The sequence below is a fragment of the Macadamia integrifolia genome, chromosome 3 (genome assembly GCF_013358625.1).
Source record: "Macadamia integrifolia cultivar HAES 741 chromosome 3, SCU_Mint_v3, whole genome shotgun sequence".
Taxonomy (NCBI): domain Eukaryota; kingdom Viridiplantae; phylum Streptophyta; class Magnoliopsida; order Proteales; family Proteaceae; genus Macadamia; species Macadamia integrifolia.
This window is the reverse complement of record NC_056559.1, coordinates 30,452,906-30,477,529: the sequence shown is the minus strand read 5'-3', so window position 1 is coordinate 30,477,529 and position 24,624 is coordinate 30,452,906. Positions and strand designations below refer to the sequence as shown.

The 24,624-nt window shown below is 38.9% G+C and overlaps 3 protein-coding genes across 6 annotated transcripts; 1 reads left to right on the top strand and 2 right to left on the bottom strand.

Moving 5' to 3' along the window:
• Positions 1–283: 283 nt before the first annotated feature.
• On the top strand, positions 284–4,762 carry LOC122072792 (phosphoribosylaminoimidazole carboxylase, chloroplastic-like). Of its 3 annotated transcripts, none has more exons than XM_042637203.1 (2): positions 284–837; positions 2,580–4,762. In XM_042637203.1, the coding sequence occupies exon 2, from the start codon at positions 2,701–2,703 to the stop codon at positions 4,609–4,611; it is 1,911 nt and encodes a 636-aa protein (XP_042493137.1). In that variant the 5' UTR covers positions 284–837; positions 2,580–2,700; the 3' UTR covers positions 4,612–4,762. The 3 variants fall into 3 exon arrangements, with proteins under 3 accessions (XP_042493137.1, XP_042493135.1, XP_042493134.1); XM_042637201.1 differs by lacking the exon at positions 284–837 and adding an exon at positions 2,247–2,427; XM_042637200.1 differs by lacking the exon at positions 284–837 and adding an exon at positions 2,247–2,444.
• A 3,736-nt stretch (positions 4,763–8,498) lies between these two features.
• Positions 8,499–10,310, bottom strand: LOC122074344 (pentatricopeptide repeat-containing protein At5g41170, mitochondrial-like). Its single transcript, XM_042639170.1, has one exon. It carries the CDS (start codon positions 10,308–10,310, stop codon positions 8,499–8,501), a length of 1,812 nt encoding a protein of 603 aa, XP_042495104.1.
• Positions 10,311–17,274: 6,964 nt separating this feature from the next.
• LOC122072584 (F-box protein FBW2-like) lies at positions 17,275–19,922 on the bottom strand. Of its 2 annotated transcripts, none has more exons than XM_042636946.1 (3): positions 19,407–19,922; positions 18,292–18,614; positions 17,275–18,169 (listed from the first exon to the last, which is right to left on the bottom strand). In XM_042636946.1, exons 2-3 carry the CDS (start codon positions 18,594–18,596, stop codon positions 17,521–17,523), a joined length of 954 nt encoding a protein of 317 aa, XP_042492880.1. In that variant the 5' UTR covers positions 18,597–18,614; positions 19,407–19,922; the 3' UTR covers positions 17,275–17,520. The 2 variants fall into 2 exon arrangements, with proteins under 2 accessions (XP_042492880.1, XP_042492881.1); XM_042636947.1 differs by lacking the exon at positions 19,407–19,922 and adding an exon at positions 18,732–19,380.
• Between the last annotated feature and the right edge of the window lie 4,702 nt (positions 19,923–24,624).

Here is a 24,624-nt window from a genome sequence, read left to right as displayed (position 1 = left end):
AGACAAAGGGAGGCTTGGAAGACTTGGTGTTATAATTTTACTTTGGTGATTAGTGACCATTGATTGCAAAAACAGGAAGCTCAGTTTGAAGGAACGGAAGAAGGATTTGCAATGACAAAGGAATGAAGGGACAGAGGTTAAAGGGAGAAAAAGTTCGGTTGTAGAGTTTTTCGTAATTTTTCACATTTAAATGGTAAAATATATGTATATCAAGCATTCGGTGTAAAAACTAAGTGAGCATTTATTTATTATTTTTTTTTAAGTGCACTTATTTTTCACTCTTTGAAAATAGGATCCGCTTCCTCTCCTTATCCTCGATTGCCGAGGTCTTGGCCTGGTCTACCTGGGAAGACGACCCGTGTATATGACGGATCCAACGGCTCTCAATCCTTGCCCAGAAGAAACCCAAACCCGATCGCCTCTCCTTACCCATAGAAGTTTCACTCCATTTTCTCTGCTATTCCTTCTCTTCCCACCTCGTTCGTTGCTCACCTTTGACCGTCATTTCTCTTCAGGAAAGGTCGTGACCTAATGAACAAGAAGGAGGAGCCGATCACTGAAGGAGTTGCATAGAATGTTTTGCCGACGCCGATGATCGAAGGTGACCCTACAAAAATCCCCAACTGGCGATCTCCTGTCCCAGACTACTGAGACTCTCTTTCGATCTCTTCTCTCTCAAATTGCCCAAACCCGAGAGCTTCTCCTTCTACAGAAGCGTGGTTTTTCCAACGCCGGAAATCGAAGGCAACCCTACCAAAATCCCCAACTACCGATCTCTCTTTTCTTCCATTATCTTCTCTCCCAAAGAGGCGTGGTTTCTGGTTTTGCTTCACAGAGGTAAAACCCCCTTCTTCATGCAACAAAACCATAAAACATATGTTAGTTTCAATGTGAATACTAATGAATTTGATCATTAAGTGAATATGATGACACCTATGAACCAGTTATGACATATGTTATAACTACAAAGAATAGAGGTGTGGTCTCTTCGCTGGCTAATTAAATGAATATGTTTACACCAAATGAATTTCTCTTTTCACCGCCATTAGGTCATGACCTTACCTGGAGAGAAAAATGCGGTGAAAGGAGAGCAATGAACGAGGTGGGAAAAGAGGGAATAACAGAGAAAATAGAGTGAAACTCGCATGAGGGTAAGGAGAGGCGCTCGGGTATGGGTTTCTTCTCAAGATGGACGGTTTTTTCTGAGAAAGGATTGAGAGCCGTTGGATCCGTCATGTACAAGTGTCGTCTGCTCAAGTAGACCTGGGCGATCAAGAATAGGGAAATAATCCTCTGTTTTTCCTTGTTTTGCTACCTGTAGAACGCGACACGTGGACAACTTTAAGATCAACGCACCGGATGTAATAATTCTTATCCAATCTTGACCGTTGGTCTTCTTGTTGTCCATGTGTCGTGTTTTGCAGATAGCAAAACAAGGAAAAACATGGATGGGAAAAACAAAGGATTTTGATCCTCGAGAATAAGGAGTGGAGCTGGATCCTCGAAAATATATTATCAATATATTTTGTTGATCATCAACCAAAAAAAATTTATAAACTTACAGGAACGCATATAATCTGCGTAAAATATTCCCCCAGAGATGACGTGGGAGTCTTTTGTCAAAACAAGAAAGGGGAGAAAGAAGAGAGAGCGGGTTCCCTGAAGGCATTATTACGGTCCTGCGCTAGTGGGAAGCCGATGTAAACATGGGCAGAAGTATCAATAGTGGCGGAATTTTTTTTGGGAAAATTACATGATTATTCACTTTGGGTTTCTTTTTATAAAATTATTTATCAAAAGTTTCAGTTAACAAAAATATTCAAAATTATATTTTTCTTTACAAAATTACCCACTTAAAGTTTAAGTTAACAAAAATATTCAAAATTGAGTTTGGGTTTACAAAACTACCCACTCAAAGTTTTAGTAATAAAACAATACATAATTATATGTGGAAGATGAAGAATCATTATTTTGGGTAATTTTGTAAATCCAAATGGGATTTTGGGTATTTTTTTTAACTGAAACTTTGGGTGGGTAGTTTTGTAAACCCAAACCTAATTTTGGGTATTTTTGTTAACCAAAACTTTTTATGAGTAATTTTGTAAAGAAAAACCCAAATTTTTTCATTTTCTTTTTTCATTTTGATTGGGATGGTCATTTTACCTCCTCAAGCTCTTGGCGCAGGTGCCACGCTGTTTTTTTTTTATTTTTTATTTTCCAATAGATAATAAAAAACGAAAAGGGCAAACTCGTCCCTTCGTCTCCTTTCGTCCGCCCACCGCTTCCAGAAACCCTAGGTCAGAGTAGCAGACCGACCGAGTGCTGCTACTGCGAGCCTCCGATGCAACTCTGGTAACGTCTTTCAGGAACGTTCGTGGCAATGTGATTCTTCCTGCCCTTTTTCTGTACCTCACGAATCTAACGAGGGTTTGTATCTAATTCAAGTAATCATCTCTCTCTCTCTCTCTCTCTCTGCAAGTCTCTGTTGTCCAATTTTGTTTGTTCATAACACTTCATTGTTACTGTTCTTGTTATGCGGGTTCAGTTAAACAACAATAGACTTGAATTTTCTAATGCAGTACAAAGCAATGAACAAGGTCTGAGAAGAATTGTGTCGTAGTGTGGTTTCGGAAATCAACGACTAACGAGTTTAGATTTTCTTGGGCAATCAAGGAAGAATAAGGGGGCGACAGCCAGAAAATGCTTATCCGGTGTCACTCTGTGGCGTTCTGTGGTCACCGGAACTATTCTGTGTTTGGCTCAGGGTGCACAACTCAACAGTCTCAACCTACATATCATCAAAGGAAAGAAGTGGGTTTTCCAATGGGAGTTAACAACAGAGGAAGGGCCGAAATTGGATCTTCTTCTATTCGATGCCAGGCATCTACCGAAGGCCATGACAGTTCCACCCAGAAGGGTAATTTACCAGTCCATGGGCTCTCCGATACAGTTGTGGGAGTCCTAGGAGGAGGCCAACTGGGTCGAATGCTATGTCAGGCAGCTTCTCAGATGGCCATCAAAATAGCAGTTTTGGATCCACACGAGAACTGTCCCGCAAGTGCGCCTTCATATGATCACGTGGTTGGAAGCTTTAATGATAGTGTTACAGTTCAAGCATTTGCGAAAAGATGTGGAGTATTGACTCTGGAAATCGAACATGTTGATGTAAATACGCTAGAGAAGCTCGAGCAACAAGGAGTAGATTGCCAGCCTAAAGCTTCTACCATCAGAATAATCCAAGACAAATATCTCCAGAAAGTTCATTTTTCTAGAAATGCAATACCTGTTCCTGATTTTATGCAGATAGATGATCTTGAAAGTTTAGAGAAGGCAGGGGACTTGTTTGGTTATCCTCTTATGCTTAAAAGCAAAAGGCTAGCCTATGATGGCCGTGGAAATGCTGTGGCTCGCAGCAGACAGGAGCTTTCTTCTGCTATTGCTTCTCTTGGAGGGTATAATCGGGGCTTATATGTTGAGAAGTGGGCTCCTTTTGTAAAGGAGCTGGCTGTTATTGTGGCAAGGGGAAGAGACAATTCTATTTCATGCTATCCTGTTGTTGAAACTATTCACCAGGATAATATTTGTCACATAGTTAAGGCACCGGCTGAGGTACCATGGATGACAAGAGCCATGGCTACTGAAATTGCACAGAAGGCCGTTAGTTCATTAGAAGGTGTTGGTGTGTTTGCAGTTGAGTTGTTTTTGACAAGGGATGGCCATATTTTGCTTAATGAAGTAGCTCCTAGACCTCATAATAGTGGACATCACACAATCGAATCTTGTTTTACTTCGCAATATGAGCAGCATTTGCGTGCTGTTGTTGGTCTTCCTCTAGGTGATCCATCAATGAAGACACCGGCAGCCATTATGTATAATTTACTGGGTGCAGAGGATGGGGAGCAAGGGTTCTATTTGGCACATCAGCTGATTGGAAGAGCATTGAGAATTCCTGGGGCTTCTGTTCATTGGTATGATAAGCCAGAAATGCGAAAGCAACGAAAGATGGGCCATATTACAATTGTTGGTCCATCTCTAGGCATAGTGGAAAGGCGGTTGAATTCCATGTTGAGTGAAGAAGGTCTGGAAGGTCAGAATTTCATCACTCCACTTGTTGGGATTATAATGGGTTCTGATTCTGATCTTCCAGTCATGAGGGATGCTGCGAGTACTTTGAGTTCTCTTGGTGTGCCAATTGAGGTGAGGATAGTTTCAGCACACCGAACCCCTGAAATGATGTACACTTATGCTTTGTCAGCCCGAGAACGAGGAATTCAGATTATCATTGCCGGAGCTGGTGGTGCAGCCCACCTGCCTGGTATGGTGGCTGCACTCACTCCATTACCTGTTATTGGTGTCCCTGTACGCGCATCTTCTTTGGATGGACTTGACTCCCTCTTATCTATTGTTCAGATGCCAAGAGGTGTTCCTGTAGCAACAGTTGCAATAAACAATGCGAGAAACGCGGCTTTGTTGGCAGCTAGGATTTTGGCAGTTCGAGATGGTGATTTACAGGCTAGAATAATTCAATATCAACAAGACATGAAGGATGATGTCTTGAGGAAGGCAGAGAAGCTGGAGAAAGATGGTTGGGAAGGATATCCAAATCCTTGATCTCCAAATATTGTCCTTGAGAGATTAAAATGTCTTGAGTGGGTTTAAAAGGAATTAAGGAATTAATATTGAATCGAATGTCATTCATCCAAAAAATATGTATTGAATTTCAATTTTATTCTTTACATGCAATTCATGAACTCAGTTTGCATATTGTCTGTGTAAGGAAATTGGGTTTCAGACTGCTTGATTAATAGCCATGCGAGGAATATGACAATAGATATTGATATAAAGAAATGCAATGTTAGGGCCCGTTTGATAATGTTTCTGCCGTGAAACATAAATTTTTGTTTCCAGAAACAGAAACGAAATTGAAGGTGTTTGATAAGTCATGTTTCTGAAAGTCGATAGTAACCAGCAAAAGAATGGTCACGAGTCATGTGCATGTTTCACCCAGGTCATTTCTCGAACCATATATAGGTAGAAATTTCAATATTTATTTCTAAAAACAAGTGAAACGGAACAGCTTTATCAAATGATTTTTATTCTGTTTCTGTCGTTTATGGACGTAGAAAACGCAGAAACGTGTTTCTTGAAACGTATCAAACGGGCCCTTAGTCGTTTCATTTGGTTTATAATTTGAATGGTAGTTTGAGGAAATCCACTAACATAAATTGGTGAACCAGTTTCAGTCTGTGCTTCAATGGAAAAGCTTGGCTAGAGCACAATTGCATAAATTGATGGGCAGGTAGAAATAGGTGATGGTTTCTTGTGTGGTCTAGTTTCAAAAACAGAGAAGAAGCCTTAAACTGCACACAGTTTGCCACCGTGTTCAAGACACAACTTTGCAGGGGATCAGTCAGATAAGAGATTCCATTCTCATGAGTAAGTTAGAACTGGGATTTATACAATTATATATTAGGCTTAGTTAACAAACAAATCAAATTTAAATGCAGAGAGAGGTAGAACCTTAGAATACACCTGTAACAAGTTCCATTTCTCATAATTTAGACACATGCAATAAACTCCATTCCTACATCCGTGTTTCATGTGTACTGTGAAGTCGTTGGTAAAGCTTACAAAATCTGGAAATGTGGAACTTCAATGAGTTGAGACTCAAAAGTGCCTCTACGACGTTGCTCTATTCCAAATTTACAGATGAATTGGTTGTTCTCTTGAATTCATAGCATTTTATGTATAAAGAGATACAAAGACAAATGTTATCGTTAGTTGTCATTTATCATATGATGTTGGCAGTGAAAATCCCTAATAATTATATGACAGTCACAGGGGGTAAGGTTGTGTACACTTGCCCTCTCAGACCCTGCAGTACCAAGACCCTGGTGCACTGGGTTGCCTCTTTTTTTAGATATATGGTGTGGTAGAGTATTTGATGTCTTAAGGGTATTTCTTGTACTGGGTATCATTCCATATAGGTCAATTGCTTGGACTGATACAATATCAGGGGTGTTTATGTAATTTCTTACATTCTTTTAATTACTCTCTCCCTCTCTAATATTTTTTATTTTTATTTTTTTATATTTGGATTCAAGCTTTTCCATAGCTAAGGAAAATTTAATATCAGGCTGTTTCTTTTCCCTTTTTGACATTCAAACATCCTTCTGTGTTCTGGTTTAGTTTCAACTTCCCACATCTATAGGTGAGGAATGTGAAAAGTGGAGACTTCTCAGTATATATAATTCATATTGGACTGAAATTTTATATTCAGATTGAAAGATGTGGGGTCTGCCTGTACAACAAATTTAGATGCCAGATGGACTGCCACATGGCAGATATATAGCATGCCATTGTTCCAAGCCCAGCACAACAGCACCTACTAATAATTTTATTGACTTGATGAAGTGGAGCCAGCTATATCAGAGCTATTGAGTCATGTGAAACCCAAGTTGTGGTCTGTCACTGAACTAGGTTACTGAGGATGTGTTCAGCACTTCAGCATTAACAGTAGATCCCATAGTGCTCCTACAAAACTACATCATCCAATCTCCATGAGATAAAAGAACCACTATGGGTGAATATCTTTTTCAGACTTTGCTAATCAAGGAGCAAAAAAATAACCTCATTTGGTAAGTTTAGCTGATTTGCAATTATCTCCCAAAGGATTCTTTAATATCCTTGTTAGCTGAACATGAAACTATTCTTATTACCTTGTTAGTGACATTTGAAATGCTAATATTGATGATTTCATTATATTTCTGATAAGCAATGTCTTGTTTCGGGAGAAGCGAAACCGGCAACTCAAGATGCAGGAGCTTTTGTAACTTTCCCATTGTTTGTGAATATTGGTAATGAAATAATGATGGTTGCGAGAGGCAATACATGAGCCGTGCCTAAACCAATGGCTCAAAAAGTTTTGATATCCTGTTTATTGCTGAAATTTTTTCAATTTATGTTTACCAAGGACTACCTTTGCTTTTGTGATACATTCTTTGGACAGGTGCAAGTGATTGTTGCAGAGCTTTTTCTTACCTAGATTCCAAGACGTATATTCCTGTTGGAGATCACAGAGTTTGGTGGTGTCATCACCTCCATAGTTCACTAGTTTAACACAGCCATTGACCTACTTGAACTGATTATCAATTAAGTTTACTTTTGAATGTGAGATAATCAGTGAGTCAAGACCAAAAGTGGTAGAGATTGACAGTTTATGATTTTAACCCGTCTCCTGGCCATCCAAGTTGTAGCTTTAAATAGTTCTACATTGTCTTTGATGAAGCAATTGACTGATAAGCCTGTAAACTGTTGATAAGGCCTTCTACAAATCAATGAAATTCTATTGATAATTCCATTGTTAGTTGTATCATTAGTCCACAAAATAGGCAATTCTTGTGCTTGAAGGATGTATTATTATTTTTATTATTTTTCAAGCATCTATGTTTTTATTTGTGTGTGTCTAAATTTAAATCTTTAAAAGCAATTGAACGATTATTGCTCTTAACCCCTTGTTTAAAACCTGTTTTCAGCTGTCCCCCACCCCCACCTATTTTGTTTTATCTTTTTTCTAGACAGCCTCCCAATGTATGGATGTTCTTCTATGCAAGAAGAAGACTTAGAAAGAGTATCAACATTTAACAGGAAAATAGAAAAAATAAAAAATAAAAGGGTATGTAGGTTTTAGGTCAAAACTTCAACAAGATACTTTGACCATCATCATTTACTAATGTTCAAGACTTTCGAGATTGAAAATGCTAATTTCCACCCAAAAATTGAGCCTGAAAATGTTAATGACAAGGGCAAAATGTACGCCAAGTTCAAGAAGTAAAAAATAGTTTTTTTAGAAGGAACCTATGGTATACTTTGATAACAATTAAGGTGGCTTTTGTAATTTAATTTACTCTTTTAATTACTCATTTGGTTGAAAAAATCTTATTAATGCCATGGTAAATATCTAGTCCATTAGTAAATTCTTACAGAACTTCACTAATTACTAATATGTTTCCTGAGATCAGAAAGTAACAGACATTTTGCAAGTAACCCTTTTCTTCTGCCACTCAAAAGTGATATGGTTGAGCCTTTGAGATTCATGAATTCTACATCTCCTATATACTGTTGTCAAGTCATATTGACAAAACCCATTACAAATTAATTATTCTAATACATTTTACATATAACACCAGCTGCTATTAACACAGAACTCCAGTGGTCAAAAGGTACATCAAACAATCAAAACAGTCAGTGGCTTGGCTCCCTCCCTCCTGCTATTACTTCCAGGAAGAAATTACTTCCTGGTCACTTCGGTGGACTCCATAGCTGGAAGTTCCAAAAAATGAGCATCTCCTTCAATGTAAAAAATTTCATCATAACCTACCGAACATAAATCATTTGGATCTTGCTATAACTTTTAAAGATCTGGAACCTCATGGTTGCATGGCTCAGAGTGATCACATTTTGGTCCTACTTCCTTAAACAAGACAACAAACTCTACCTCACCCATTGACTCTTGGTTTGCAATGAGGAATGACACCTCTCTTCAATGCTGCCCCATATACTTCACAAGCATCCAATAATCTCCCCTGTCGATTAAGCTCATTGATGACTAAGTTGTAAGAAATCCTACCACGTGATGTACTACTACTAAGCATAACAGCCATAACAAGCAAAGCATCATCAACCCTTCCTTCAACACAAAGAGCTCGGATAACAGTATTGAAGGTAACCATCTTTGGCGGATAACCAAGCCGAATCATCTCGTGTAGGTTGGCTAAAGCCCTGTCTATCTTTCCTTTGATAGAAAGAGATTGGATCATCAAACAATATGTCGAGGGATGAGGACCCGCACCCACAGTTTTCATTCTCTCGAACAATTCCTCAGCATCTATTAACAGTTCTCCATCAGTCCATGATCTCCTGCAAATCCCTCTAAGAAGGGTGTTTGTAATTCTTTCATCAACTTCAAATCCTATTTCTAACATCTCCTTATAAATCTGCAGAGCTGCAGGAATTTCACTCCACTTCAACAACCCATGTAATAAGGTACTATAAGTGATATAATCAGGCTGGCAATCTCTCTCCTTCATTTGCTTCAAAAGACTAATCCCCTCCAAAGGTCTCCCCTCCTTGCAATACCCATTAAACAGAGTATTAAAAGTGACCACAGTTGGCTTTAAACCCATCTCCAAAGCTTCTTTCATCAGCTCCATTGCCTCATCCGAGCGACCCACCTTACAGAAACCATCCATGACTGCAGTATACGTATAAATGTCAGGTTTCTTGGAAGAATTCTTGATCTTCATCAACAGTTCACATGCTTCTTCCACCCGTCCCACATAACACAATCCATTAAGCAAGCAATTGTATGTCTGGACAGTGGGTTGGCAACCAATTCGACCCATGAGCTCAAAAATCTCAAATGCTTTCTGCAACCTCCCCTTTCTGCAGTTCCCATTGATCAGAATCGTAAAAGTTACAACATTTGGACGCAACCCACTTCCCACCATGTCATCTAAAACCTGTCTAGCCTTCTCAAGATCATTTTTCTTGCAGTAACATCGAACCAGAACAGAAAATGTTCGAGAATTTGGCACTAAGCCATAAGACGGCAATTTGTCAAACAGCTCAACTGCAACTTCTAGCTCATCCGCTTTAACCAACTCCATGAGTAGACAGTTCAAGTCAGCAATCATTAGGAATCGAACATGCTTCTCGAACAAATCAAGAACTTCAGCCCGCTTGTTAGCATGTGAATTTGTAATTTTCTTAAGAAAATTAGAAACTTGAAACGATAGTATTTTACCATTTTTCCTCTCCAAAGAGCCCCTAACTCCTGCTTCTTCCTTGATTGGCACTCCATCATCACTTCCCACTACAAAATTTTCAACGATTTCTGCTCCTTCCTTGGTGGGTCTCATCCCATTTTCCTCAATCAGATCAATGTTCTTATTGATCTCTGCCTCGTGACTGGTTGATCGCCCTTCACGTTCCTCAACCAGGGTTTGATTCACTTCTTCCCTATTAGTGGGTAACCTACCATTTTCCTCACCAAAACAAGAATCTTGCTTTTGGAGTAATAATATATCACTTCTTCCAGCAAGATTCACAGCCCATGATGATGTGCTTTTTGTGGATTGTCCATCAAAGGAAGTAAGCCCTGCAAAGAGACACAAGTTACATTTTTTGCTACCGGAGTAGTTGAGATCATTGTGGCTACCGACGTTCAATGGATGTGGAAGCTGAGAGGATTGGCGGTGACACTGCGGAAGAGAGAAAGATAGATGAGACAGAGATAGAGAAGAAGACATGTGTATACCACAGAGAGAAAGGATTTCGTTCTAATGTTGATAGCTGGAGAACCTGAGAATGGATATCATGTCGGGGTGAAGTTGGTGAACTGGTGACTCGAGTCCTTATAATGATGGCCGATCCTGATATCATTTCGGTGTAAAAAATTAAAGTAACCTACCTCTAGTAATTATATCAACAATACTTATAAATAAACAATTTAAAAATCTTCGTAAATCTATAATTATTTTTGACTATGTAAATTTTTATCTCAAAAGGATCTAGTAAGAGAAGTTGCTCCAGTTATATGAGGAAAGGGATTGTCCCACTCACTACCACTCAACATGCTTGATTCTATTCATTCCAATTTGATCCAATAGAATCAAAATCAATGAAATCCAATTCTATGCCGGACTTCGAGTTTTGAAACCTTGAATGCTGGTTTATATTGGAAACCTAGCTATGGAAAATCCCAAGAAACCACAAGTAACCATAGAACAGTTAGTCATTCTAGGCATTTATTTCATTATAAGACAACAATAACCTGTGCTGTCAAGTGACTAGTGATCAAGAACTTCATGCTTTGGGGACAATTACAAAAGGATACAAGAGGGAGCAAATGAGTCAAAACTAGAATAGCAAACCAGCTGAGAACACCAACTCAGCATTTGACTCTTAGAGATCTACTCAATGCTTTGCTCAGAGATCTGCTCAATGCCTTGTAAGAAGAAACATGATTTTTCACATCTGGGTCTTTCCCCCTTCCAAACTTAACGAAAATTGGACTAAATAGCTTCTTCAGGACCTTTGGCAAGCTTGAACGTTTCCCTTGTTGCACTTGTGACACCAAAGGTTGTGGTTGGGAGCCTTGGGGCGCAAGTGATCTAACCATGCTGGGCGCTGAAAGACTCCTACCCAACATCACTTGGTTGAGCTGAACCTCAAAGGACAGTCGTTCGAATTGATCAAATAATGCACTGTGTTCGTCCCCAAATCTTGGGTTTCTGCCTTCCATCACCAAAACACAATCTCACTAACTATACAAGAAAAAACTAGGCCATTAAAGACAGTTGTTCCAGGTTAAGAGGGTTGGAGTCAAGACTATAAAACCAGTCTCCAATGCATGTCTATGAATGATATTTGAGTCTAGTTGAGGCTTCATAGAGGGGGGTATCTCCAACCAAAAAGGCTACAGGATGAAGAAGCCATATAAGTGCTGAAGCTAAACCATTGTGGTTCTTTATTCTTGCTTGCATCCCAAACAAATTCCATTTCCTTTATTACTCTGTCTCAACTCTTTTGAGTCTTTAATTTCTTACTTTTATCTAGTCCTTTTAGGAGACTTACTACACACAAAAGTACCAAAGACCTGCCATTCCAAGCTGATATATGGATGATGCTTTGAGGGGCTGGACTGACATTACGTGAGAATTTGGAGAACCACGGACACGAAATTTTGTAGATCTTCATGAGTTCAGGTTCAACCACCAAAGGAAAAAACAAAATAAGAGAGTTCAGGTTGAGCTCTAAAGCTTTGTCCCAATACACTTAATTGATATTGAATCAGATATAATTATATCCATTTAATCCAAAAGAAACAAGGAAACGAAAGCAATACCTTGATCCATGGCATTGCTTCCTATTTCAAGTAATATATTAAGCGTGGACTTTAATAGTAAATAAAGAGATGAAATCACTTCTGAAAAGGGGAAAATTTTCATAATCATGGTTACATAGTTTATGAGAATGCAGTGAGGTCCGGTGTCCCTGCATCAGTGTAAAGGCCAATGAGAATAGGAGCAGAAGCATCAATAATTGCGGGTTTTCTGCCTTTCATGGGCAGGGCAGTCATTACACCCCTGGATCAAAGCACAGGATCAATATATATATATATATTTTTTTTTTGGCCTATTAAACCAATATTTTGTTAAGTTCCAGTTACATTAGTTTGCTTAGAAGTAGGGAGATGTTTTAATTCTCTGCTCCATTGAAGCACTGTGATTGCTTTGAAACTAAGAAGAGTGCTTCAATTTTGCGCTCTGTATAATTATTATTTTGTATCACTGGAAGTGATGAAGATTGGAAGCAAATAATTTCTCAAAGCAACAACAGGAATATGTTTGATCTGCTATTTTGGACTGAAAGTTAGAAAAACCCCATTGGAAGGCATCATTAGTTGATCTGTCATAAGGGTTCGTTTTGATCTGAGCTGATATCTGCGAGGTTCGAAAAATAGTAATGGGGCTTCTTAGCATCATCAGAAACATCAAGAGGAAAGAGAGAGATGAGGATTCTCATGGTGATGTTGGTGGCCAAAGAACGATAAGATCTTATTGGAGAAACTACTTTGAACAGATTGATGGTTTAGTATGGGTTGTTGATAGTTCAGATGTTAGAAGATTAGATGATTGCAAAATGGAGTTGGATAATCATTTGAAAGAAGAGGTATTTAGTATTTACAGACCACTCATTCTCATTGGATCAAGCCACTCTTGTTACCAGGTCTCCTCCTTGGATGCTACTCGGCATGTGCAAGGGACTAACAATGTGTTCAACATTCATCCTATTTTTCTGCCCTAGTGCACTTTGTTCAGCTCAAGCATAAAGAAATTCATAACGATATACTTTGAAAACCAAACTCTTTAATGGTGGCTCAACCATTACATAAATTTCATATTGCCAGTTTCTAAAGGTACCAGAACATTAGTTTGAATTAAGCATTAAGCACATAACTGGAAAAGAATTAAAAAAAAAATAAAAATAAAAATAAAAAAATAAAAATAAAAATAAAAAAAATCAATAAAGAAACACTACTTGGATTTGCAATTTATTAGTTCTCTGTCTAATAATTTTGAATTTTTATGAATGATATTTCTTCAGTTGCTAACTAGGGGACATTGAAGAGTCCATTTTACTGGCCAACTTGCCAGAATGATTCTTAAAAAAGGAAAAGAGAATTCTGTTGTTGATGTTTGTTTCATTTTCTTTGATCACTTGTTTGTGCTTTTGACAGTGACTATCTGGAGCATCCTTACTGATACTAACAAATAAGCAGGACATAAAGGTTCTTTGACCCCAGATGAAATAGCTAAGGTAAGGCTACATGCTAACATTCTCATGATTCTTGAAGATGGTCTTGACTATAGTATATCTAACTTCTTCATTTGGAATATCAGTCTTGTTTGATAGCCCTTTTGAATATCAGTCTTCATTTGGGTTTGGTTTAGTTTGTAGCTTTATATTTTAATCTTCTTTAATTCTTACATTGCCGTTACAAGTTTCATATATCATTTTCATAATTATATATTTTCAAAACCAAGGTTCAGATTTACAGTTTTGAGCCAGGTTGATATATTTAGTGAAACTGTTAAATTTTGACCAAAACCTGATAATTTTTTGCTGCTGGTTTCGAGGGTCAAATGGCCAAATTAAATCTCAAAACTTCCAGGAATTTTAGGTCCTTAAACATAATAGAACCCTTAGATTGTGATTAAAACAGTATGCATTAGAAATGAATAAACATAAAATTAGAAATCATTTCATAATCATCCAATGTTATACAAGGTTCATTGCAAAGACATGGAAGTGATTTGACCAAAAATCACAAAAACTAAGGTTTTCTAGGACGTTTCCCTCTTTGGAGTTAAAACCAGCGAATACGATACCAAAAACCAGCGGCTGTAACATGCTATCGAGGCCAGGTGGTTGAATGTTTGATCCTTAGTAGGCGTGGGGAGTGTGTTGTTGTGCCTTGTACGGCTGTACCCTTGGTGCCACATGTTGGTGTCAATTGTAGAGATGTGTATGTATGGGGTGTGGGGGGAGGATCGATATACATTTTTGTGGACTCTTCTTAACAGCTTGAGCTTTTGGGATTAGTGGTTGTAACATGTCCAACATGTTTCAATATTAAAAATAATAAAAAAGAAGTGATGATCGAGGTCTAGGCTTTGTCATTGAGGAATAACAAATCGAATTTGCAGAAAATAATGAAATTGAATTCCATCTTGAGTCTTTTTTTTTGGTGTAGAGAAGGAGAAGAGCCAAAGGATATGGCTGGATGGTTGTTGCATTATGAGCTTTTTGATGCTCTATGGTACCCTACAGTCCTACACCCCTCTCACAGTCTCACCTAATCATTCTGCCCAAAACCGCGTCAGTGATTGATAGTGTGGGCCTCTGGGGAAATAAAACAGCAAGGGAGACTCTCTAGTCTTCTGGCCTGTGGGGCTCCTCCCTCTGAGGCTGAGGGATTGAGGAGGTTCCCTTCCAAAGTTTCAAAATCCACAGACGGGACCACGGATCGGATTTCCTTCAGAAGAAATTCTGAAGCTAAGACATTATAATCCTTTCTGAGGGACCAGGACCAGCAAATTGGTGGGTCCCTCTCCCTCATATTATTATTGATTACTACTATTTCTTTCCCTCTCTAGTCTCCACTCCTACGTACCAATGACTCTTTCACCTAATGTTTTAGTCGGTCGTATCAGTATTGGGGCCGATCCGTATCGGTTTCATATCGGTATTAAACCATGCTTGGCCGCTAAGAAGGCAACAACCCCTTCAAAGTTTCAAAAGTAGAAACAAAACTTAACCAATGTGCGCAACCCGAGGGCTGTCCACAATCCCCGCACGTTAACTACCATTACTGTGTTCAATGTGTTGCCAGCACGGTAAACGCCAAGACGAGGCAGCAGCAACTCAGGCAACCTCTGCGGTCTGTGCTGCCGTCTTCCAATCTCACACGTTGGGCATTCGCTTCTATTGCTCCTCCGGCAGAAGCTTCTGCTGCCCATCATTGTAGTTTGAACCTTGTTACTTGTTAGAGTTCTTTAGAGGTTAGAACCCCATTAGTCGGTCCACTTCTCAAAGTCTGACATTGAGTGTTGCTTTGGAGGGTGCAAGTGTTTGATATTATGCCTCAACCAGATGCGGAATTCATTTTAGACCATTTACTGTTTCTACTGAGTAGTAATCTAGACTCTAGACTTTAGACTCTGTAGCGTCGAGTCTACCCTACACTTAAATGTCATCTTACACTAAACACTGAAATAAGGATTCTAAAAATCTAAATGGGTCGAAGTGACTACCTACTGCTTTTAACTGTCAAATTATTATGCTCAAACTTACTGAATCCTAAGACATCAGATAGAAAGTAGGTATTGGGTTTTAATCAGTAAGATCTATTTTGGGAGAGGAGTTATTGGTTGTTGGGGCTGGAGGGACCACTCTTTTTGGATTGGTCATTGGTGAAGAGTTAATTAATCCCCAATATACTACTCCAAATCAGCAACAACAATGACTGCAATTGCTAATTATAAGAGAAAGAATCTTAAGAATTAATGATAGGATTCAAATGGAAGGTACAGGTATAGGGAAGTGTCCCAAGGAGAAGAAAGGCCAATTCTACAAAGCAGAACATTTTCTTGAATGGTAGCTAGTTTCTGTAAAAAGGTAAGTTGGTGCTGGTTGGACCTGGCTTCCTCTTCTGGATATGTATTTTCATTGGAGTTTCCTTCCAAAGCTAACTGGGCATCATTTGTACCTCTTCTGCTGCAGGCTACAGAGTTCCTCTTCTCTCTAAAATCTAGACTTCTATTCAGCTTCAGAGGCCAGGCTCAGCCTTCAGTAGACTCAGATCTGATGCCAAGGAGGTGGGTCATGACTCATGAGTGGTAGTGATAGATATCATCTGTGAGCAAACACTTCACATGCTCCTACTAGAAGCTCTGGCTAATGTACATTGTTTACCTCCCATTTCTAAATAACGCAGCAGCGTGCTCAGCACATCTTTTTTCGGTTCTTATATATTTTGACATTGACTGTGGCACATGTGTTTTGTGGGTTAGCTTTTACCATAAGTCTAAACTGTATCACTTTCAACAGATTTAACTCACTTCCATGGCGGATGGTTGGCTCCACCAAGACTAGGATTGGACTATTTTTGGATTGTAGCCAAATATTGTAATAATAGAATCCCCTGTTCAGTAAGAAATTTTGTTTTTTCAGCTCATACCAATTTGATTCTGATGGAATATAATGTAAGAACCCATGCCAATAAAACCATTCTTTGTATTTTTGCTGATGGCTCCATTTGATTGCAAGGAAATCAGAGGGAAGGGAAAAGAAAATTTTCAAATGTAAAAAGGAAATTTTGGTAAATAATTTCATGTGAAGGGATGTAGGTAACTCTGACACTCAGATAACCCTTCCCTTAGGAGAGGGGAGGGTTCTCCACGCGCAGAGGAGAAAAGCAATTCATACATTAAAGAGCAACAAAGTCATTTCATAACTAGGAAGACAAATAAATGTGGTGTGTGAGCGGAAGCTAGTGTACCTCCCCTGTGGTTCGAGAAACCGTTTCCCTACTTTCAAAGGGAGAGGGATAAGCACATTTCACCCACATGTGACAAGCTAGTGGGCCGGGTGTTTCCAAAGGGAGAGAGAGAAAGCATGTGCTAGTTTACAATACACGAGCGGTGTGCCCAAATTTTTCCCATTATCATATTATGCTTAGTGACTGAAGCTCAAACCAACATAAAAGAGCCCCTCTTTTATATATAAAAATGAAAACCAGCTTAAAAAGAGCCTTCATCTTTAATACTTTTCTCTTCCTCCAAATTGGAACAACTCTCTCTCTCTCTCTCTCTCTCTCTCTCTCTCTCTCTCTCTCTTCATTCCATCACATGCTATAAACAGGGGAAGCATGGAGAAGTGAGCAAGTTCTTGAGGCTCCCCCATGGAACCTAGCTTCTTTAATCTCTCACCATCATTATCTTTTGTTTTCACCGAGGATTTATAGGACTAGTCTCTTACCCCCAAAAGAAATCTCAAGTACCACATCTCCTCTCCTCCCTAAATCTCTACTTTCCTTCTCAACTTTCTATAATTGGCTATTGTTTATGCTCCACCAAAACTAAACTAATTTACTTTTTCTCTAATCGGTAAGGCTAAGGCAGTTGCAGACAGTCGAACAATCATATATGGAGAAAGGAAAATGGGCGTTGTCATTGTTTTTCAAGGAATGAAAAAAAAGATACAAACCCCACAACTTTCACTGTTCTAGGAACCATATACAAATCCCCAAAGCCTAAGAAACCTTCCATGCCAAGGGTGGCATCCAAAACAGTAGTAACAACACCAGTAAAAAGCTCAATTAAAACCTATTGATCCAGTTTCCAGACCCAAACATCAAACACTCTTACAACCTGAAAGTAACGGATACAGAGACTACTCAAACTCCCCAAAATCATCATCGTCTTCCTCATCAAACCCTTCATAGAACCTCAGCTCCAGCTCCTCAAGCCTCTGCTCATCATCCCAAACCCCATCAGAGCTCTCACCATCATACAGATGAGTACTAAACATCCAGGCAGAGTAACCCGAAGAATCCGAGTAATCGGATAAATCATCGTAGTAATTCCGGTAGTAATTATCCATGACTGAAGGGCCCAGAACCTTCAACCCAGAGCACTTCTCATCTAAGAACTTGTCATCAAGTTTCACATCCCAGCAACCTCTCACGTCCAAGGATTCGAGTTCTCGGCAACCAGAGAGAATGTCAAGGATCCCTTCAGTTGTGATGACCATGTAGGCTATCTCAAGGTGCTTGAGCTTGGGCATTGTGGTTGCAATGGCGTGGGCTTCATTGTCCTGGCAACCCCTGTTCCCAACATCCACATCCGATGGGTGCATATTCCTTCTCAAGGTTACAAGGAATTTGCAGTTCTTGCCAAATGCTTCCAGAGCACGGGCACCAATCTTACCACAGTAGGTAAGGTCCAAGAGAGTGATGGTAGCCATTTTCCCCGCAAGATGTTCCACTATTGAATCACTAATTTTGCTTCCGGGCAGCTGCAAGGTCTGAAGGGAACTTGCACTTGCAGCGCAAAGCGAACAGCAATAATAAAACCCAGATCAGCAATTCCATGGATTACCAAACAAAATCTGAAATCGGACTAATGGGTTCAAACAATATCTGCTAGAGAGTTTGGGGCTTACTGGTCTGCGACGTAGGAGAATATTGTGTCGTTGGGTAGATCAGAAACACAGAGCTTTCGGGGAGAACCAGAGCTTCTTGTGATCAGCATTTGAAGCATTCGATCCAGCTCCTCAGGCTGGCGCCGGCAGCTCCACTCCTCAATGTCGATCTCTTGCCAGCAGTAAGGCCCCATTACTGCTTTCCTCCATGATTTGCAAATCGTCGGAATCAGAGTTAATTTGTCCTTAAGAGAGAGATTGCTGAAGATTAATCCAAGCGCATCTGGTATTAGTTCGTCCCAGCGCCTGATCTCGCTTCCATCCATCTATATCGTTCGACAAACCTTGCAATGGATACAGAAATAAAAATAAAAAACCAGCATGCAACAAACTGAATAAAGGTGTCTCCTTTGTTCAAGTTTTTAATATCACAAAACCAAAAATGGTGACCAAATCAATACCAGATACAGAGTATTAGAAAGATCCATCATATCGTCAAAAACCACATTATCAAGAAAACGAAGAAAGAACTTCCATTTACAGAAGGACAAGAAGGGATCCATGTAATCAAGAGAGTAACATGAAACGGAAGAACCACAGAAGTGCAGACCGACCAAAGAGGAGCTTAATTCACCAAACACCAACTAAAGGCTCAAAAAACATGATAGATCAAAAATAGACAAACAGAAAGAGAAGGATTTGCAGAACCCCTACACCCGCCCCCAAAATCACATACAATGGTTTGTGAAAATAAAGGAAGCTGCTTTGAGCTTTTTAAGGGGGAAAATCCTCTCAATAATAACGAGGCCCAGATTAAAGAAGAGGTAAGGAGCGAGTCATCCGGAACAATAAACTGGAAGAAAGGGATTCCATATCCCTAACAATCCGAATCAAAGAACCAGGCAAAATCGCAAAGCAAGAAATCCATAAAGATTACAGAATTAAAGCAAAAAAAAAAAAACCAGAAGACCTCAAGAACAAAAACGAAGCAACAAATCAAGACCCAAAAAAATGAGTTAATGCCATTAACACAAAATCTTTTGAACAAGAAAATAAAATGGGGCGGGCGACCTAAAGCAGCGAAACAGAGAGGAATCTGCAGAAAGAAACAAAAAGAAAAGATGGATTATGCATACCCGAGGTCTATATACTCTCTCCGTTTTCTTGGATCTGCAAAGGCTCACCGGTTTATCCGCCTGAGAGAGAAAAAGAGAAATAGGGAAATAGGGCGAGAGGGAAAAAGCAACCCACCTACCAACTGCTTCACTGAGACCAAAAATAAGAACAAAAGAAAAGCCAAGAGCTAAAGCAACAAGGAAACCCACAAAAGAGAAGAGAAACAGGGGAAAAATCAGAAAAGGATATGACAGATGGAAAGCTTTTCCTGGGCTCACTCTCTCTCTCTTTCCCTCTCACTCTCTCTTTCTCACTCTCACTCACTCACTGAAACTGTAAAATGTAAATAAGTTGGTCGGTGGGTGAGCGTCACAATTACTAATCCAAGATACCCACATCGTATAAAAAGCTGTAAATGAAGTATGGAAGGTAAGCTTCTTCTTCCTTCTCTCCCTCCCCTTCCTCCTCTTTCTTTGTAACATATAAATGAGTCAAATTGAACCCTTTATGACTTCTTTTTCTTTGTTCTCCTACTCTTATGCACTTACTCTCTCGTCATCCATGAAAGAGAAATAGAGACTAGAGAATGGAGAATGGAGAATGGAGAAAGAGATGGAGATGGGAAACCGGGAACCTTGGTGAGAATTGGTGAACACATGTGGCAGTTAAGGACCAGACCGACACGAGTCAGTAGCTTAGTGTTGAAGGACTACAGTGTTTCAGTGTGACACCAAGTGTTTCAGTGTGACACCATTACAAATGGAGTAATAGAACTTAAGATTGATTTAACTACTAGTCAAACAATGGTGCAAAGGCCAGGCAAAGGCTGTTGGTACTCTTGAGCCCATGTGAAAAAGACTTGTTTGGTTCGCCAGTGACCTTGAATGATTTTTAGAACCTAGTTATTAACTGTGTGTGTACTATATACTATCCCAGTATCTCATGTTCCAAAGCTCTTTCTTTTTTCTATTCAAAGTTCAAACCTGAAATTGCTTTTTGTTTGGAGATGAGGTAGAAACTTTCAAGGCCCCAACTTTCCAAAATCCCAGTTCCCAATCTCTCTCTCCCCTCTCTCTGGCCCAAGGTTAGGGGTTCTCAGGACCTGACTCTTATGCCCTTCTTCTGGGTTTCCTTTGTTCATCAAGACTTTAATGTCTTTTATGTTCAAAGCTGAATTGCAGACTTGACTTGGGTTTTTTTTCATTTTCTTTTTTTCATTTTTCTTTTTTGGATTATTCTACTCTCCCATCCTTTTATTTATAATTTGAAACTTGGAATGTCTTAGAAAAAGTATGTATCTAACGGGTCACATACATGATATTTGTCCTCCTAGGTACTTGTGGTGAATATTAATGAACGCAACCCAAGGTTGCCTAATACACCCAATTAGTGAATTAAAAATGATCAAATGGGTTTCACAGAGAGAGAGAGAGAATCCAACTTTCACGTGGATTCAAAAATTTTACTTCCTGAATCTGCAAAGATTATTAGAAAATCTATCACATTAACTCTTATATTTATTGACATTTTGCATTTATTGTTCAATTTAAAATGAATTTTTAATGGAAGGACAATTAGAAAAAGGTAGCTTTTAATGCTTTCTTCATTCTTTCTTAAATTTTACAGTTCTTTTTTTTTTTTATGGTCATTACAGGACAAAAGAAACACGTTTTCATTTCACATTTTGTAAAGCTAAATGCTAATGTGTAAATGCCCAAGTGGATTCGTGGATTTTGTGCCTCGAAATCCTCTGCAGCCATCGGTGGTTGGAAATTTCTTGGGGTGTGTGTTTGAATGTTCTTAATTATTTAGATGTGGATTCTAGAATTTTTTGGTAAACTTACCAACAAAAGTATCAATTATCGGTCCAAACCTTTTGCAATCTACTAGTTCAACCCGAAGTGAACTGAACCCTTACAAGTTGGTCATTAAAAAATGGATTCAGTCTAATTGAAAAAAAAAATGATCAAAACAATGAAATCTGAGTCATTGATTCTTATGGGCAGGTGTTTTGAATATCTATTATTGTGTTGCACTTCATAATTACACAAATGGCAAAAACATTATCAATTCTGGTTAGTCCGACCTTGAAAACATCAAGGCCAATTAGGGTTAATCCTATCCAACCAAGGTTAGTTAGGATTGGGTGACCTGGATTGAGTTTTGGGGACCTAAAGTTAGACTAATCCCTGTTATACCCTTATGTAGATGTATTTTTATACCATTGGCTATTTTACCCGAAGTATACATAGTATTGTTGCCTTGTTGGCCTTCAAAATTTATGCCCTTCCATGGATCCAAGAAAAATTAATAAATAGTTTTTTAATGGATTTTTTTTATGCTTGCAAAGGAACTACTATGTTTAGGGATAAAGAACATAAAATGCATCCCAATTGAATGCCTGATCACAACTCACAACACTAAGACAACATCTACAAAACCAATGCATCCCAATTGAATGAAATCCTGATCGGAGGACCACAGATCCATATGCCAATCTGAAAGCAGGAATCGAATATTTTGAGTGTTTATAACCTTCACGTGAAGATAGGATTTGATCCCAAGATCAACCAATATTTAATAATCTAGATTCTATATATATCCTTAAAGCTTCAATTTCATTATTCAAAAAGCTTCAATTTCATTATTCAAGATTCAATAAACATGTGCCCTTTCCCAATATCTAGAATACACTTCCCATCTATTAAAGATAATAAAAAAGGTTAATTATTTTTACCATGTGGTGAGATTCTTGTGGAGTAGATATCAAAAGGCCCGTTTGAACTTTGGAGTCTGGATCACCTAATAATAATGTTCTAGATGAACAATTGATCATACAATTTTAGCTAGATCATGTGTCAAATTTGTTTCTTTTTTATAGAGTTTCTTCAACAATCCAAGTTATTTGCATGGGTTGTGACATCACAAGGAAAACTCGCCATCCCAATTCCCTCATCATGGTTTTAAAAAAGGAAACTTTTGAATCATAATGAGAATCAATTGATTCAAATTAAAATCATGGTTTGAGGAATTAGAATTGGATTAGGGAATACGCCAATTCGAATCCCCCGATTTTGTCAGATGCATGTTTGCCATGTGGCAACTTCTCAAGTATTTATAATATAAAACACACCTAAAGAACCGACTGAGATGGACTTTGAGGAGAGGGGGAGGGATGTTGAAATATGGGTGTCTAACCATTTTACCTTAGGTTTTGGTGATGAAATGGTTCCATGGGATAACTGATTTGTGTATGAGTGTATAATGATTTATACAATCCCTATTGTTGAATTGATTTTCATGCATCAAAGATTAATTTAATTGATCAATTGGATATTTGTTGTGAACTCTTCTTTGGCAATATAAAAGGATTTTGTAGGACTTTTTATAAAAATCCAACACTATCAGATCTTAGCTTCCAACTTGAGATATACTATGATAGTATGATCCAATGAACTTTAAGGGTTTCTTTTTTTCAAATGAAGAGATCTTGTTTTAACATGTATGTCCTACCTTCTTGAAATAATTCTTCTGTACTTGCTTAATCCTTCAATTATTGTCCTTGTGTGTAAGATATGTCCTACACTGGTAGAATCACTAAGGCGATTGGAGAAAGTTATTAGGAAGCCATTTGTGAAAGACTACTTGTAAAGTTTGATTGTTACTGGGTAAAGCAATTGTGACAGTGGATAAGCCTTAGTGTGAATATCTTAGTAGAAGCGAATCTAGATAAAGTTCTCAAACGTGTAGACCTAGTAGGCTGTCCATCACAAGTAGGATGGTAGATAAAAAAATTAAAAAAATAACAACCAACCCCAACGTTGCGCCTTTTAAGTGTGTGAAATCAAAATTCTATAGGCTTCCACATTTGCTACCAAAGAAAAGGAATATCATATTTAAGTTTTATATCCCAATTCACCCTCTCATTGGTTACCTATCGATCCATCAAGGGAGAGAGAGAGAGAGAGAGAGATGCAAAGTTGGGGTTTAGGTTCGCCAAAGTAGTGGACCAGAGAGGACTGCGGGAGAGGCCAAGGAGGGCTGCCAGAGAGCTAGGGAGGCCTGTAGAACTGAGGAATAGCCAGAGAGAGGTCTGGCGGGGGTGCTGAATCAGCCTCACCATTGCAACTCCTCCCTTGGGAATTAGAAAAATAAAATTGGGAAGAACGAAGGGAGATGGAGAAGCAGGCCGCATGGGGAGCTGGAGGGAGGGAGGGAGGGAGGGAGGGAGGTGGGGGAGAGAGAGGAAAGCCAAAGTTGGAGGGTGACGAAGATGGGGAGAGAGGGGGAAAGTCGGAACTGATGAGAGAGAGAGTAGTCCTCTTTCACCCACAAATTTGTATCTAAGATGGAATATGGATACACTTCTATTTGATCGGTCAGCTATTGAATCATAATTAAGCTCATCATTATGAAGTTAAATAAGCTTTAAACTAGCTCAAAATGTCATCAATTATATGAATTTTATAAAGCTTACGAGGATTAAAAAACTTTCAAAAGGAAAAGGAAAGGATTAAAAGCCTGTCATGAAATCAACAAAAATTTTATGATGGAGCAGGACATCACTTGCTAAAGGGTAGAATAAAAAAATATGACAAAGGAGCAACTTGCAAAGATTAGAGGATAGGGAGGATAAAAAGTTATCCATGTTGTAATTTGAACAAATTAACAAGGTGATCTATCAGTCACAAGTTTCTATTGATCCAAATCGGATCATTCAGGGGGTTGAAATTGTCTGCAATTCTGATCTCGTACAATTCCGTGCAATATCACCTTCAGACGGTGACACGTGTATTGATACCAATACAATGGTCTAGATCTGGTACAACTAATAAAACATTAAATCAGTGAAGAGACATTTAAATCAGATCTGGACCATTGTATTGGTATCAATACACGTGTCACCCCTAAAGGTAGTATTTCATGGAATTGTACGAGATCAGAATTACAGACGATTTTTTTCCTCATTCAGGTGATCGTCAGCTACTGGCTTGCATTGGGAACGCCTGATTAATTATTGGTATAGCCAACCGATTTAGATAAGGGCTACTGGCGGGCCAGCTTTTGACACCCCTATGTGAGGGAGTGAGCTGATCTGGCTGGGAATCATTCCTTTTTTGTTCATTCCAACCCAGTCACAGATGAATAGGCAATAGAAACATCAAACCTAGCAACTCACATTGGCACTTAGCCATAACAGTACTGTAAATAGTCTTTTTCTTTTACCCCACGGTCCCC